Source organism: Strix uralensis, chromosome 5, assembly GCF_047716275.1.
Source record: "Strix uralensis isolate ZFMK-TIS-50842 chromosome 5, bStrUra1, whole genome shotgun sequence".
NCBI lineage: Eukaryota > Metazoa > Chordata > Aves > Strigiformes > Strigidae > Strix > Strix uralensis.
This window is the reverse complement of record NC_133976.1, coordinates 85698499-85714543: the sequence shown is the minus strand read 5'-3', so window position 1 is coordinate 85714543 and position 16045 is coordinate 85698499. Positions and strand designations below refer to the sequence as shown.

At 42.1% G+C, this 16045-nt stretch overlaps 2 protein-coding genes across 3 annotated transcripts in view; one reads left to right on the top strand and one right to left on the bottom strand.

Annotated features, from left to right (window-relative positions):
* Positions 1–8403, top strand: part of LOC141943699 (uncharacterized) — a 54133-nt gene extending 45730 nt beyond the window's left edge. Inside the window, exons 5-7 of the mRNA XM_074869350.1 lie at positions 1470–1546; positions 5763–5853; positions 8054–8403. Coding sequence (XP_074725451.1) covers positions 1470–1546; positions 5763–5853; positions 8054–8112 — 227 coding nt within the window. The 3' untranslated portion in view covers positions 8113–8403. The remainder of the gene's footprint in view (positions 1–1469; positions 1547–5762; positions 5854–8053) is intronic.
* The window catches only part of LOC141944837 (potassium voltage-gated channel subfamily KQT member 1-like), a 507306-nt gene that overhangs the window by 49262 nt on the left and 441999 nt on the right, over positions 1–16045 (bottom strand). The window lies entirely within an intron of this gene.

Below are 16045 nucleotides of genomic sequence, written 5' to 3'. Positions count from 1 at the left end.
ACAGCAATGAAGAAATCACTGCTTTGCTACAACTTAAGCATAAACTCTACTTATAGCTCACAGTCCAAGGATGCTCAGACCTAACCACAGAAGCTAGTGAGATCTAGATCCTCCTCTTTTTGGCTCTTAAACCACCCCTCCCATTCAGGATGGGCTTTCTCTAAATGCATTTTGGTATCAGTTTATAATTTCTTTTTCAAAATACGTAATTTTTACCTGCAGTTGGAGCAGCCTGACAGCACAGAGGACTACTGTCAGGGGCACACATGCTGCAAATGCCATTGGAGGCAAGTCAGCCCTTTCAAAGACATTTTTAAAATATCATCTCCACAGCTTGTGTGGCCATTTGTTAAAAACAAATGGCATTTGGGGTGTCTGGAAACCAGGAGCAGCCATTAGGTGGATCTAAAATATGTGTCATCTGTTTAGTGTTGTATCCCCTTACGCACTGTCTCTTCTCAGAAGGCCAGTCCCTCGAGATTTGTGAGATCAGAGGGAAACAGGAGACCCATCTGCAACCTGCTGATTAGCCAATCATCAACAGATTATCTCGTACAAAGGGATGAGGGTAATGGGCTGAGGCCAGCTAAGTGCATATATGGTAGTGAAAGCACCAGTGCCACAAAGATGGGAAAGACCAGATGATGTGACTTCTGGGGAGGTCACCTTTAAACAGACAGAAAAAGAAGGGTAGGATTGTTGGGTGAGTCACTCCAGAATACTTGGCATCGATACCAAATCAATGGATTCAGCCTGGTCTTGCGGTTTCCTTTCTTTCTGGGCACGGATCTCCACAAGCCGGAGGAGCTGGTGGGTGTATGGTATTTGCAACCGCTTTATTTTCTCTGGGCTAAAAATACTCCGCAAACTTTGGTTTTATTTTCCATTCCTAACAGCTGAGCCCTGGTCTGAAGGGAATGAATGTGTTATCCCACTGTGAAAACATCTAAACAGGTGGAAAGGACAAGGGAGGGTAAAAAGGGAGGGTGGAGAGTCTGGTTTTAGACAGAAATCCTGTTTCCTTTCTAAAAACAGAGTGAAGGTCCTGTAGGTTATTTTAAAACTAAAACTTGTATTCCCTTTCTCATCTATTTGCATATGTGAAAGAGCATTCTGTGGGGAGACATCAGGAAGAAAATAGTTATGGAGAGAGTCAGAGAAAAGAGAAAATTGTGGGCAGTGTGCTGCTGTTTCAGTGAGACCCAAGCATTCTGCCAGTAAACTTAATTTTTCACCTGTAACTTCTGTTATGCCAGCTGGAGTCTCCCATTCAGTTTTACCAAAGTGCTTTCTTTTCTCTTCTTCTGAGAAAGCTCTTTATGAAAACTGTCCTAGTTCTGAGACAGCTCTGTCGAAGCATCTCAGGGCTGACTGGTGGTGCTGTTTCTGTAGCCATCCCTGTGCCTCAGCACAGAAAAGGCTATCAAATAGGCTGAATTGTGCTGAATGTTATGTTTTCCATTTTTCAGTATGGAAATATTTTCCATTGAGAAGCATGATCCTGCCTGGTAAGACTCTCTTCATCCAAATCCTGTCTGGATTGCAAGTAAGTCTGTAAAGGCAAGAGCTAATGCACTAATCCATTCTGGTACTGTATAGAAGCTTTTTTAGAAAAGAAAAATAAGAATAAGGGTCCAGAGACTTGTACTATACAGAATGTAATCAATAAAGTTATTCAAAGTTCTACACAAAAGCACTCACACAGATCATTAGGGCAGAAATTTTAATCCACTGAGGTTTAGAAATGAGGAATTTCTTAAGTAGCACCTGAGATTTTTTTTTTTTTTCTCTCCAAGTCTGTAGGGCTTTGTGGATTGTAAATCCTGCCAAAACACTTTTTTTCAAACAAATATTGGGAAGGAAAAATAAAAAGAGGAGTAAAGGGAAGCCAAGCTGAAATCTGATAAACAGCCCCAAGATTTCAGCCCTTTCAGGGGTCAGTGACTATTGCCCCAAATTCTCCCCTAAGTGATGGAAGTTAATAAATAATCATAAACAGCGGGGAGGAAAAAAACAGTGCTGGTGAGAAGAACAAAGCCATGCTGGTTTCACCTTTCCTACACCTGAGCCTTTGGGTAGGCTTTGAATTCCCTTAGACGTGCCTCTCACCATTCGTACTTTTTCTGCTTATCACCTGAACAAGGGCTGGCTACACATCCCACCTGAATGACAGGTTGGGGCTGTGTGAGCTCTAGATTTGCCTTGCCTGTCCAACAGCAGCTTTCTATCTTTCAGCAAAGGCAGCTGGGCTAGAGGAAGGCCAATGGGTCAAGCACGAAAGGACGGGCACCCTTCCTCCAGCAGGCAAGCACAGCTTGGCGCGTGCTCTTACAGGTGCAGAGTCTTTCTCTGCAAGACCATCGGTTGGAGAGCACCGGAGGCAGCCCTGTGGGTTAGTAACACAGATAAGTGATGTGTTGGTCCACCAGCCCAGCCTCAAGACTGTGCCTGCGCAGCCCTGCAGACGCAGCCGAAGGTTAGGCATGAGCCCCACAAGTCCCTGCAGCTGCCTTCCAGTGCTTGGCACAAGGATGGCCTGGAGGAGCGTCCTAGAGGTTGAGGTAGTTCAATGACTATCGCTGGTGTGCAGCTGTCTGACAGAATGCTCTCGGCCAAGGAGTTTGGCCACAGAAAGGGCTTTCCTAGGTGACAATTCATCTGATGCCAGATATGAGTTGTCCTGGTGAACTGTGATTCCTCCCACATCTTCTGAAGAATGTGTGATTCACAGAGAAGCAGAGGGATTGTGGGGCCCTTGCAAAAGGTAGTGTTGGGACCACATGTTGCTCTTGTGGCAGCTTCTACCACTGTTATCATTTGCGTGTAACCTTTGGTCCAAAGCGGAGAGAGGACTGAGAGGTGGACTAACATGTGTGAACTATGCGATAAACGAATGAAAAGACACATCTAGTCTATATACAATACTCGTATAACCCAAGCTGTTGCACATATCACCTACACATTTATTGCACGTATTTTATCTGCAGTAACGTTGTCATCAGACTGCGTGCTCATTTAAGTTGTCTGTATTATGCCTGCACAGTAGGTCTGGTGCAGCTGTGAGGTATGGTCCTCCCCCTCCACCAAAAGCTCTGTGGCCTCTGCAGTAGAAACTTAGGTGCCCTGCTGTTGTAGGTCAGTGGTTTTCAAACTGCCTGGTGGGGCTGGGTGCATGATCAACAGCTGCCTGGGGTAGCCATATTAACCAAGGACTTGCAGACTCATTAGTTTTACATGAGGATAAATTCATTTCAGGACTGCCAAAGGTCCACCGGTCCATCGTGTTTGGGAATGGCTGATTTAGGCTTGCCTGGGGTGCAAGGGTAAGGGAAAACATGCATGAGAGCTCTTCAGAGGTTGCTTCTGCTTCATACAAGCCACTGGAGCAAAAGCAAGTTGGCAAGTGAGTGTTCCTGCCTTCAGCAGGTAAATGGAGATTGTCATGATTCTTTCAGACTTCACAACAGGGCAGTTTCACTAACGGCCATTAAAATGGATTCAGAATAAGAACCAAAAAAAAGTACAGGCAGAACAACTGTTTGGTTGTGTCACCACCAACAGAAATATTTTGACTTCATCCTGATTACAAATACTCACACTTAAATACTGAAAATACTGTGATATGGGAGCTGATGTACAAGAGAGCATCTGTGAATTAGAAGTCAAGGAAATGTAGTAAGTTCAAAGCCTGGTATAACTAGTCATTCAGGGACAAACCAGAAGCAAGGTGGCTGAGGGAGCAGAATGGAGAAAGACAACTGGAGAAAGAAAACATGAGGAGGGAAAAAATTATTTTGCTGCCTGACTGCTGGTTTCAAGGTTAAGGAGAAATGATGAAATCAAAGCACCCATTAATTCTAACTATTCAATCTAACTTAGTTTGCTAATGCTGCAAAACCTCTGGTTCACTTTTATCTAAAATTGAAAAAGCGTAATTCAAAGCCTGTTCAAAGAGAATAATGAGATAGCCTGGAAGACCATTACCTAAAAACCAGTTACAATTATATGTTATCTGTGTGGACTCAAGTTTTTATTAGCTTGCATTTGCCCTCCAGGGCATCAGACAAAGGCCATCTATTTGTTAGGCTTTGAGGAGAGCTAAAATCAAGCCGTTTTGGACAGGGTTGAGGGCAGGACTCCCATATCTCTCTCTGGGATTTCCTAGAGAGACGTAAGCATGCGTGACTTATGCAGTGACTTTACCCTGTGCATGTACTGCACCAGTGATTTGCAAATGCATGGCTAGACTTCTCCGGGGTTTGTAGATGTCCCTGTACGGGCTGTAAGACTTATAATCTTATCCCAGACAAATGGCCCAAACTGTTTTTTTTTCAGCTGAGCAAGGTTTCTGGACAGAAAAGCCAGCATCAGACACGGGGGAAGAAGGAGGAGGGGCTGCTGTACCTCCTCTTGGTTAAATACCACTTGCTCTCATGTGCTGGTGGCTGCCTGACAATCTTGTCTGAGTTGCATTTATAATTGCTGTCAGAGTACTTCACGGCTTGTGTAGGGGCAGTGTAAGTACACTAAATGCAAGTAAGTTCATAATACGTTGGGCAGTCGAAAGTTGCTAAGTCTTATTTTTCCCATCATAAGCCCAGTCTCTCCCTCTGCAGCTGTGATTTAGTAACAGGGTGCTGTTTTGCAGGCTCAGATTACTAAGTCTTTGAGCACAAAATTAATTCCTTACATAACTCAGTTGAAATTAATGGATTGATTGATACTGATGATTTGTTGTTATTCTGTTAAACTGTTTTTGCAAAGACAGAAAAATGTGTTGTGGTATGTTTATTTGTATGCTGTGGAGCATAAATGAAAGAGTTGATTGAACTGTTTTCTGAAAAAAAAAAAAGGATAATAATATCTTGGCTGTCAGTACTCTTTTGTATCTTTATTGTCTTTGATTCTTTACGGCCTTTACTGGCTTCAGTGGACTTTGGATCAAACAGTTACTAATTCATCTTCAAATCTTTATGCAAATGACAACGGCAAGTTCACTATGTGTGAGAATTCCTTAATCTTCTGGGAAAATTTCAAGTTTACGTTGTAAACCAAAGACCTAACGGTAAGTTCTGAGGCTACTTCTGTCACCACTATAAAGTGATTGTTTATCAACCATCTGATGTGTTTCCTTGACAAACAGCTAATATGAGGAAAAGTAGGTTGTGTGTGATGCTGTGTGTAATGTTACCATTGGCAAATGGTGACTTTTAATAGACACTTTTATAAGAAAAAAAAATGTAAAATGTTACCTAGTGGAGGATGATGGCTAAAGACTAAAGAAAAGGATACTCAGAGATGGAAAAACTGTTGCCTCATTGTCCAGTGCTAACATATCACATGTGAAAAAGAAGTTCAAGGTTCCCCTTATTTAAGCTGTTTAGGACAAGTAGGGCTGCAGGGGTGGAGCACAGGAGGAGGTATAAATCTCTCTGCATGTTCTCTAAGACTTGAAGAGAGCTCTGGAAGGAGCTCCTTGCAAAAAAGGTGCAAAAGTAACCGCTCTAGACTGGGTTCAGATTGAGGCAAAGCTTAAGGTGAATAAAGACAACTCTTCTGGGAGAGCTTTGCAGGTGACATGGAATGGTGTCACTGTCCTGTCACCATGCTGAGCTGAAATCTTACGTGCTCTGGCTCATGTGATCAAATGAATGTTTCTTCCACACGATTGCTGCTTCTCTGAAAGTATCGAGCCACAGTCTCTGGGGTGAATGTAGAATTTTGCTCATTATTATTACAGATTATTATATTTCCCATGTCAGTCACTGGAAACCTGCCTGAAAAGACATAGATCCCCGTGGAGCAACAGCCAGAACCTGGATCCCAAAATATCCCTTAAAAGCCTGCATGACGGTAAGTGCTGGGTCATTCTGAAGCACTCTCAAGCCATGACTGTTATTTTTCTCTGCTAAAAATCATTTAAAAACTCTGAGGAGGAACACAAATAACAGGGATGAAAGCCTAATCTTTGTCAGGGATCCAGACACTGACTGTATTGTAGTTTCAGCACGGGCATGTGTCTGACATAAAATCAAGGAGGCAAATAAAATGGGAGCACTCAATGCGATCGTGCAAAGCTGGGATTTAACCCTTTTTCAGCCTAACCAGTTGCAGCCTGGAGTGAATAGTGACCGTGTATTTTGTAAAGGAGGAGCTGTTTTTGGTTTTGTTTTAAAAAGAGCATTCAGATCAGCTGAGTTTGAGCCAATACTGTAAACAGAGCTGCCAAATTTATCATTGACCAGAAGATTTGTATGGGGCCAAAGGAGGTTGGTACAGAGAGATTAGAAGCAGATTATCAGCGTGCTTTTAGCTTTATCTGTTTCTAGAAGCAAATAATTAGCCTTAGACACAACCTCAGCTTTAAGTGAGTTTTTAAATATAAATTATTGGCATGAAAAGACTGATAAAATTTATAGGAACTGTTATTTCTGCCAGAAGAAATTAATTTCAAGAGGAATTAATTTCAATCAACGTGGTTTCCATAGGACTGCTACATTTTTGCCAGGAAAAGACAATTCAATAAATTAATTTAGTTCCTTATTTCACATCCTCAATATAACCTGCCTGAAGAAAAAGGGGAAAAAAGAGACAGTTCTGACATCAGAAACTGGCTCATTTGCCTTCTGGAGCTTTGTTATGAAACTGAGAGAATTGCTGGTAATGGCTTTTTTTAGGAGATAAAGCGGGTTGATTCATCCTGGTTTCTGAATTGCACGTGACCCAAAAAACCCTGACCGGAGCACAGCCGCCTGGCTCCCAGCACGAGCGCTGTGAAACGTGCGCTGCGTAGCTGGGGCTTATCTCGCCCACGGAGAGATTGTCACCCAGCGAAATAAGCATAATGTGATTGAGAAATGGCATTCGTTTGTGCTAGTGTCATGTGTAGGCCTAAATGTGGGTCGCTGATGACTTTGGAAATGAAGGGAATGCCCATGGCTTGTTAGCAATATCCAGGTTTCCTTATGATCTTCTGGATGGCCTAGATATCTGATGTCACCTCCTTCAGCTTAAACAGCCTTGTGGAAAGCAAAACAGGATCCTTCCCAACCATGGGGAAAAAGTGGTCTGATTTTAAACTGGTATGTTTACATGTTTTTTCAAAGCAATGAAGATTCAAGTAGTTTCCTTATGCCCTGTTCCCTTATGTTGCTTTGAAAGCCTCAACTATAGAAATCAAGGACCTTTCTGGAGAGAAGGGAGAAGTGCTTTCTCATATCTGAAAACTTATAAGCATTTATTGGAAAAAATTAGGTTTAAAAAAAAAATATTGTCCTGTATCTCAGCATAAGAGAAGTGATAAAGGCAAATGAGAAACGAAAGAAAGCTTTGTACACTGGGCTAGACGCTACAGATGATTTTTATAAGACAAAACTTTATGCTGCTGGTACTCTTACACTGAAGAATCAGAAAGTAGGCCTTTTCATCTACATGATGGGCTTTTTTGCCAAACTTGAAAACTGCTGACTGTGTCCAGCCTCCTTCTTTCCTGGGAAAACACCTTGCCCACACTATGCCTCTAGCACTGCTAAGTTTTCTTCTGCCTCCCCATTCAGGGTGTCCTCACCTGGTGGAATCTGGATCACGAGCTGAACACAAATCCTTAGGAAGCTAGACCAGAAGTTAAGACCGAGGTCTCCAGTCCCCTTGTGCCAGGAGATCGTCTCTGATCTTTCCTTTTGTCAGGGAGAGCTGAAATCACCTTAAACGACAGACCTTGCTGCAGGGGTAGGACTGGCAGATGTGGATGGAAACACCTCTGCTGCAGGAGGTCCACAACCAGGGCTTCTAATTTCCCATAAGACAGTGTAGCTCCCTGTCCCCCTCTGACAGCTGGGTCACACTTGACTTATGACTTATCTCCTGCTTCTTTCCTAGGTGTTTTTAAATCCAGAAGTTACAGGTTTAGTTGTAACCAAGAAATCTAGGACAATGCTATACTGAAAAAGGTCATTCTTCTCAACATGCAAGTCAAAACCTCAACTTTCTCCAAGTCATTTGATAAATAAGAAGCTGCATTTTTTCACAAGGGTGTCTTGATTTCTCTACTCAGTGCCATCACCACTCTACTTCAGGGAAGATGACAGTTACATGCTTGGTGAGGTGAGGTAAGAGCAATGCGTCAGCCCCACCGGCGGCTCCCAACGGAGGGCGGCTGCTGGCCCAGCAGGGCAGTGACTTCTGCAAGCACCCGATGCCTGCTCGGATGGTGAGAGCCAACCCCACTGCCTCACAGCATCCTACAGAGAGAGGGCAACTGGTGTAAGCTGCCCGGACGCTCAGTGTGGCTTCCCCGAGGAGTGAAAATAAAACTGCATTTCTTAGTTATGGTAAAAGTGTTTACAAATCCATGCCCAAGTGGGGGGAAAAAAAAATCCTGACACAAATGGGGCCCGGCCTATGCCAAATATATGAGCTGTTCTAAAAGTACGATGTGTCATGGGCTCATTATTCATCAATGCTTCATCACACTGAGTTTATGGTGGCATTAAAACTGGAGAAAAAAAGACGTCATTTACATGAAACGCTGGAGACACTCCCTCCACCCTTTGATTCCTTCAGTAAGCTGGAAGGAGGTTTGTGTGCGCATGAGAAAGTGTGCTATACAATGCCGGCCTTTATTCTCTTCTTGAATTACTCATACTGTGCAGTATGTAGCGAAAAAAAAAAAAAAATGTTTGGGGCTTATTTTGCTCTTAAGAAATAACAGTGAAACACTGAAGCAAAGCTACAATGCAAGCGAATGCTCTGGTTGCTTCTGGAGTTTATTTTTCTAGTGTTTTTTTGAATGCTGGTATCTCTTTCTATGCTTCACGCTGAAGTTGTTACTTTCCTATGTACACAGGACAAGCCAAATTCCTTCCCCAGCCCCCTAGGTCCTGACCTCGACAAAGGAATGACTGTTGTCCCACTGCACAAGGTTCTGCAGGCTGTTAAGCAACTGAGGTGGAAAGCACCGGCCCAACGAAAGGAGCTGGCGCTGGGGAAGGAGCTGGAAATTTGGGCCTGCATCAATGTAAGGGATTGTGGCAAGGTGGAGAGCTTTGCATAAAAAAATAAATCTCATTGTAATGCAATTGTCTAGCAGAGGACTTGCAAGTTCAATAGCTGACCTCCTTCCCAAGGGTTTGTTTTTTTTTTTTTTAAACCTTCTAGGTTTTTGCTTCTGACAATTTTAAAATCCCAGCCACCACAGAGAGCAAGGAGGAATATGGGAGGCTGAGTTCAGTGGCCTTTGAACAGGGCTATCACACTGCTGCCTCACAGCCAGGGGACCGGGTTCAAAGAGGGGCACGAAACCCGCTGGAAGGACACAGAAGACAAAACAGAGGGTGCACACCTGCACATTTACATCTTGTGCTAACGTCCACCCTAAAGAATTCGGATAGGTGTGTTTCGACTGAGTCGTCTGGCCATCAGCTAAGGTTTTAAAATAATTTCATGGCTCATTTTGGAGGCTCTTCTAAATTCACTCTAGTTTTTCTAAGTTCATTTCCTAATATAGGCAAAGCTTCAACTGTTTTTTTATTTTTTATTTTGTGAAGAGAGGAAAGTCAACTTTTACTACCTATGGCATTACCCATCTAAGGTTTCTTCAAGCCCATGCTCCAGTCTGACATAACACAATAGACTGGACTGGCTTCAGAGAAGTTTGTTTAGTCCCATATATAATTATTACCTTGTAAACAGGATGCACCTTTAAGTTATAATTTAAATATGATAAATGGGCCAAACCCAAGAGTTTTATTATCCCAGGACACAGTTATTACCAACTTAACAGGAAACACCTGCAAGTTATTGTTATAGTTAGAGATGGCTGAAAAATGGGGAAATCATTTTGTGGAAAAAAAAATAGAATTATTGATGTTATTTTCATTCTGAAAGGTTCAAATGTATCCATTTGGGCAGAATTTTATGCATCCTTTTTATTGAAATCATGTTTTAATGTTCTCATTTGCAGAGAACCATTACACTTTTCCACTGAGAACTAGCTTTTAGATAAAGAAAGAGTAAAGAAAGAGTACTAAAAGGAAATTTAAAGCCGTGTAAATTTAAAGTCTCATTGAAACAGTGATCAGAGGCTTTGTTTAATGAAAAATGCGACAGTGTGGGCAATTTGTTGGTCAACAATTTTTGTTCCCTAAAAGAAGACTATTTCAACTGAAGTAAGAAAATGTCAAGCTTTTCTGATTATATTTTACTGGGAAGTGTCTTAAGTCCCTCTTTCTGACCAGAGCTTTTCAGCCCACGTGCTCTGGTGGTGGCAGCTAAGCTGCCAGGAGGATTGCTGCCTCCTGCTCCCAGCACTGCCTCTCCGTTTGGGAGTCACAGCCCCCTTCGTTACGTGGCCGCGCTGCTTTTGTGAGTGTGCTCTGATGTGCTGTGGCCAAACCAAACTGCATCAGGAAAAGTCTACTGCTTAAATGTTATAGGTGCAGGCCCTCAGTCTTCATCACCGCAGCCTGATTGTCACCCTAAGTACTCGTAGCAGAGCTGTCTTCATCCCTCAGTCCTTGCTCCAAGCCTCATTCACGCTCCCTGGTTTGGAAGCTGCTCCGTGTCACAGAATCACAGAATCATTCAGGTTGGAAAAGACCCTTGGGATCATCGAGTCCAACCCTCAGCCTGACTCTACAAAGTTCTCCCCTACACCACATCCCCCAACATCTCATCCAAACGACCCTTAAACACACCCAGGGATGGTGACTCCACCACCTCCCTGGGCAGCCTATTCCACTCTCTGACCACTCTTTCTGGGAAAATTTTTTCCCTAATGTCCAGTCTGAACCTCCCCTGTTGCAGTTTAAAGCCATTCCCTCTTGTTCTGTCACTAATCACCTGTGAGAAGAGACCAGCACCAACCTCTCTACAATGTCCTCTCAGGGAGCTGTAGAGAGTGATGAGTGTCCTATCAGTCGGTCTCATTCCCCATCTCGAACACTGTTCAGAGCAAGAAGTCTTATAGGACACAAGGGTGAAGAGAGAGATCATACGTTTTTTGCAAGGGGCAGGGACAAAAGACCTATGAAATGACTTGGGAGTGGGGACTCAGACAGTGAGGAAAGAGGTCTCAGCAGTGGGAGGTGTCAACTTTACTGTAGAAGGTTTTAGGATAGCCACAGCGCACTGGTGAAAGACCAAGAAGTGTGTATCTTCAGTGTTGTCACTGTCTGAGGGGGCTTTCCTGGTAACCCAGGGTTGATGTGTTTTTTTAAGAAAGTGGTTCATTTCACAAAGATCTAGAAAATAATTTGAAGGTTTTTACTATATGGTTTTGAAAGTGTTATTGATTTACTTGAGGTACTACTACTGATGTCATGAGAGCTGAAATAGACTATTTTACTTTAAAATCATGAAGGGCATAGAGATTTATTATTCTTTTTTCCAGATTAAAACGTCTCCTGTGTATGCTGTGTGATAGGAGGGCATATGGGTTGTCTCAGTGTTCATTTTAAATGGTGCTGCTATGTTAACGTGCCATTGTCAGGAGTTTGTCAGATGTATAACCACAAATAAGCATGCATTTCAAATGACACCATTAGTCTAAACCTTACGGGGATGAAACGAAACATTTAATGGAAATAGTTTCCCAGTTTTTGAAATAAGATTGCGCTAAAATTAAAGGAACATTACTAAATTAATTAACATTGAAAATGCATGACAGCGTTTTAATGAATGGGCCATCAATCAGAATAGATTATAGTGGAGGCAAACAGCTTACTTCTGACTTTTTAGAGATACAGTTTTTAGTGCTGCAAAATTTTGAAGTTACTATTTTTTTTCAGTAGGAAAATGGGACATAGTTGGTGAGCAGTTTCATGAAAAATCTTTTAAAATAACAGAATATGCCTGTAAGGGATAGTTTTGAAAGTCTGTGAGTCTCAGTAGACTTCCATAGGCCTGGGTCTGTTAAATATAGGATTGGGGCTACCAAGTCAGTAGAAGGTCTATTCCGTCTTCCTATACTAGATTAGGAAGAGTGTATTTTATAAATGTACTTTTAATGTAAAATGTATTACACTAATTTAAAGCAGGATGCTGTTTGGACAAAAACACTTCTCCTTTTTGTGACACTAACAGAAAAACAAAGACCAGAAAGGCAAGCTGACTGGAAACTGTGGTAAACAAAAATGAAACTGAGTTATCTACATCCTTTACTTCTTGCCATATTCAACTTGTCATTTCCCTTTAAATTCAGATTCACCTTCTAAATGTGCAAAGGTGAAAGGTCTTATTACTCGCTCTTGTTATATTATAATTATTGGCTTTTTAGTTTTGCTACAACTAAATGGTGAATAAGAGAAGTGACTCGAACACATGCTGCTTCTCTTTTCTCTGGTACCATCAGACTTTCCCATTGTGCATGCATAAGTAGGAGAGGACATGACTGAATAATCAAAATGAGTCACTTTCTATCTTTAGTGAAATAACCCTCTGTTCAGCATTCCCCTTTGCCAAGTAGCAGGCAGCAATTGCAAGTAGGTAATTGCACTGCTAACACATGCCAAGGCTCAGATAAGAACCAATCTGGGTACACGCAGCGTATTAACAAATTCTCCAAGCACTGACTCTGCAGAATAAGATTCAGCATTTTCATCCAAGATAATATGCTCTAATTAACCAGTGCATGGTACTTTACACTAAATACAGGGCTTGAATAGAACTTTGGGAATGGGATAATGGAGGCTTATTAGGTTAATAAAGAATCATGTGTTCCAAGGCTGACTTAAAAACACGATTAGACTTCCTTTAAAATAGGCCAAAGTATTTCAGATTTAATCAGTCCCCTGGAGGTTATTGAAATTATGAAATAGGTTTGGCAATTGATAAGTGACATCATTTATGCTCTTCAGAAAATGAAAATGCTCTAAAGAAATACCAGGAGCTTTGGTGGCTAAAAGCCACCTTAAAACAGCCTCTGACACGGGATGTTTTTTGTCCAGCATTTGGACAGAAAACATTTATTACAAAAGTGAGAACCAGTCTCTGATGCTGTGTAAGATTTCTATAACAGAAGGGAACCTATATGTTTTGCCATCTGGCTTCCTTAAGATTACTTGTTGGTATTCCCTGGGAAGACTTCTCCTCTAGGTCTTTGACTTGAATTTAGAAGCCATCCAACACTACTTCACTGAGAAACCTTGCTCAAACTTAAGAGAGGCAATGTATGTCCTGGGATGAGGTTTTCTGCATCACACGAGTTAAGTCTAAACATTCAGTCAGGGTATGCTTTGCCCAAAGCAGGGGACTTCAGTTACTTGGATGAGTTAATGGCATCTTACAAAATTCTTTCATACCATGGTGCTCCTATCTCATCAAACCCTGGAAATATTACATAGTTGTTTCATAGAGTTCCGTGGGCCAGTTTTGGATCATCCGGTCTACAACTTTGAGTATTGTAAGTGGTCCATTACCCGTGAACCACTGCTACAGTGGTCTCCCCACTGACCTATCCTTAAGCCCATGTGGCATCTACCTGACATCACTGGGCTGCCTTCAGGTGGCCACAGATGTTGGGACGCAGATGTCCTGGCACAGGGAGCTGATTTCAGAGCTCTGTGCTAGATCTGTAGAACTTTCTGCATGGACACAAACTCTTTGAGGACTCAGTCCCATACAATGTTGGGAATTTACTTTCTCTCATCAACTTTCTCTCAGCAATTTGAAACAGTTGCTGGACTGGTTTGACATTTGCCAACATTGCCTGAATCCCTCCTTGAGCCTTTTATTGTCACAATAGAATACACAACATGGATTGTCTTTCTATTTGTGGGTTGTTTTTCTTTTTGAGGGAGCCATTTTTCTTACACATACACCCTAAAATGTATTTGCTGTGCCAGCAGTCTGTGCCATTATTCTTGCTTTTTATCAATTCAAATTCTTCTTAGCTGATTACGTTGCAACCAATGAGCCAAACACCCCAGGGCCTGATCATTAGGCAAAAATCTCACCTGAAATCAAAGGGAGTTACAGCCTAGAGGGTGGGACTGTCTGACATGAATATTGAAAAAACATCATCAAAATGCATCACACCATCACGTATGTGTAATCAGAAAAGCCAAACGTGTTTTAGCCTTTTTAGTGGAAATAATATTTAAAAAGAAAAATACCAGAAGGGTGGGAACACATCTGAGGAAAGAGTCTGCAAGTAAAATTTGGCTCATGTGATAGTTTGGTACATTTAAAGGGGATTATTTCTAGGACTGGAGCTGGCAGAATTTAATTTTTCCTTTGCAGATCTTTTCAGATTAATTTGAATTTTCTCACATTTAAAAAAATCAAATATTCGCCCAGCCTTTTTCAGTTTTTCTCCACTTATCACCCATCTTCCTCCATCTTAGCTGAAATTTAGCTCTAGCTGACCCATAACTAATACTTGAAAGACTGTAACTCTCAACACCTGCAAACAAAATATCTTAAAACAGTCCAGCCTGGCAAGGCACAAAGTGTTCTCCTAAACCCCACAGGTATTCAGTGAGTATCACAGTATTTCATTGCTAGCTTCTCTAAAAAGTGTTAGAGATAAGAAGTACATAGGACAAATCCAGACTTGTTGAAGGACTCCCACATGCTTTGCACTGAACCCTAATTTCACTGCAGATCATAAAATACAACTGTTTATATAGCCAGATCAGTTCCAAACCCCTCAGCTAATAGATACAAAGAAAACATGTGCAGAACTGACAGGCAGCACCTGAGTACAAGGTGAATATTATTTGTGGATCTCTTCTTATCCCATTATGTGTCATAGGTCTGAACAAAGCCGTCCTTACTCAGGATAGGCCGTTAGGAAAAATATTTCCTGAATTATGTGCGTTTTCTGGAATTATGTTAATAATTTGTAGGCCAGTAAGAGTTACGTTTAATCGTGCAGTGTGATCCTGCTCTATATTGGCTGTACAGAATAATTAAGATAACAAAGCCCACAGTTGTCTTTTGTTTACCTCAAATCACATTAGAATACAATGAGATAATCAAGCAAATCTCGCTTTCATGTTCTGGAAGTCTTATTTCCTTCTTCAATGTGTATGTGCACTAGGAAACAGCAACTTAGGTATGTTTAGAAGGTCATCTGTCAGCCACTTTGTTCATATAACAAACAGTTGTAATTATTTGCCTAGAGTGGGGGTGACTCCACCTGGATTTTGCTGTTTTTCAAGGCACCAGAAAACAGAGAAATACCACTGAGAGATGACACTGACCCTGCTCATCTTTTTAGGCAAAAAAATCAGCTTTCTGCAGCCAAGTCATGTGTATTAATGATGAAGACAAGGAATTTTTTTTTTTCTTCTCATTAATATGCTCAGTTGTGTCAAGAACAAGTGTTTCTTTACATAGCTCTGTGGGTTGCCTCCTTAGGTCCCTGTGTTTTGCAGAGGACACTCACGAGGGATTAAGACCTTCATGTTTAGGCCAGTGGAGAGAGGCCAGTCCTACTCAGTCAGGTCTGGAGGTAGCTGGCTACATCTCGGGCCTGACCTCCATAAGCTGATGCTAGCTCTGATCTGCTACTACTCAAATTCAACTGGTAGTTACGCTCAAGTCACCCAAAAGGCCCTAGAACTCTGTTCTGGCTGCAAATGGTCAACGTGCCACTCATTTGTCACAAAAAAAGGCAAAAGGAAGAATTTATCTTCTTCAGTGAGTTAAACACAATTTCAGCCCAAATCCTCTCATGGTTGGGTGCACGTAACTCAGCACACATTTCTCCGGTGGGACGCTGGTCCCCTTCCCTTTGAGAAGACCAGGCATATCGTCAAGATCGGAGAAGCCAGGTGAGCTGATGAAAATGAAGTTGTGGGTGCCCCAGTGATACTGCACTTGTTCACATGTTGTGTCACCAGCAGACAGCTAGACACTGCACAGGAGGACTTGCTTGGATAACACAGTTCTTGCTCCTTCGGTTGCTGTTCTTAAGAGTCAACAAACTCTGAACGACAAGTGACAAGCCCCCAGTGCCAGAAGCCAGACTGCTGAAGGGAGCAGAGCTGTAATAAGTAGGAATGGCCCAGGATGCTCACAGCTCCTTCTCTGCATGCCCCAG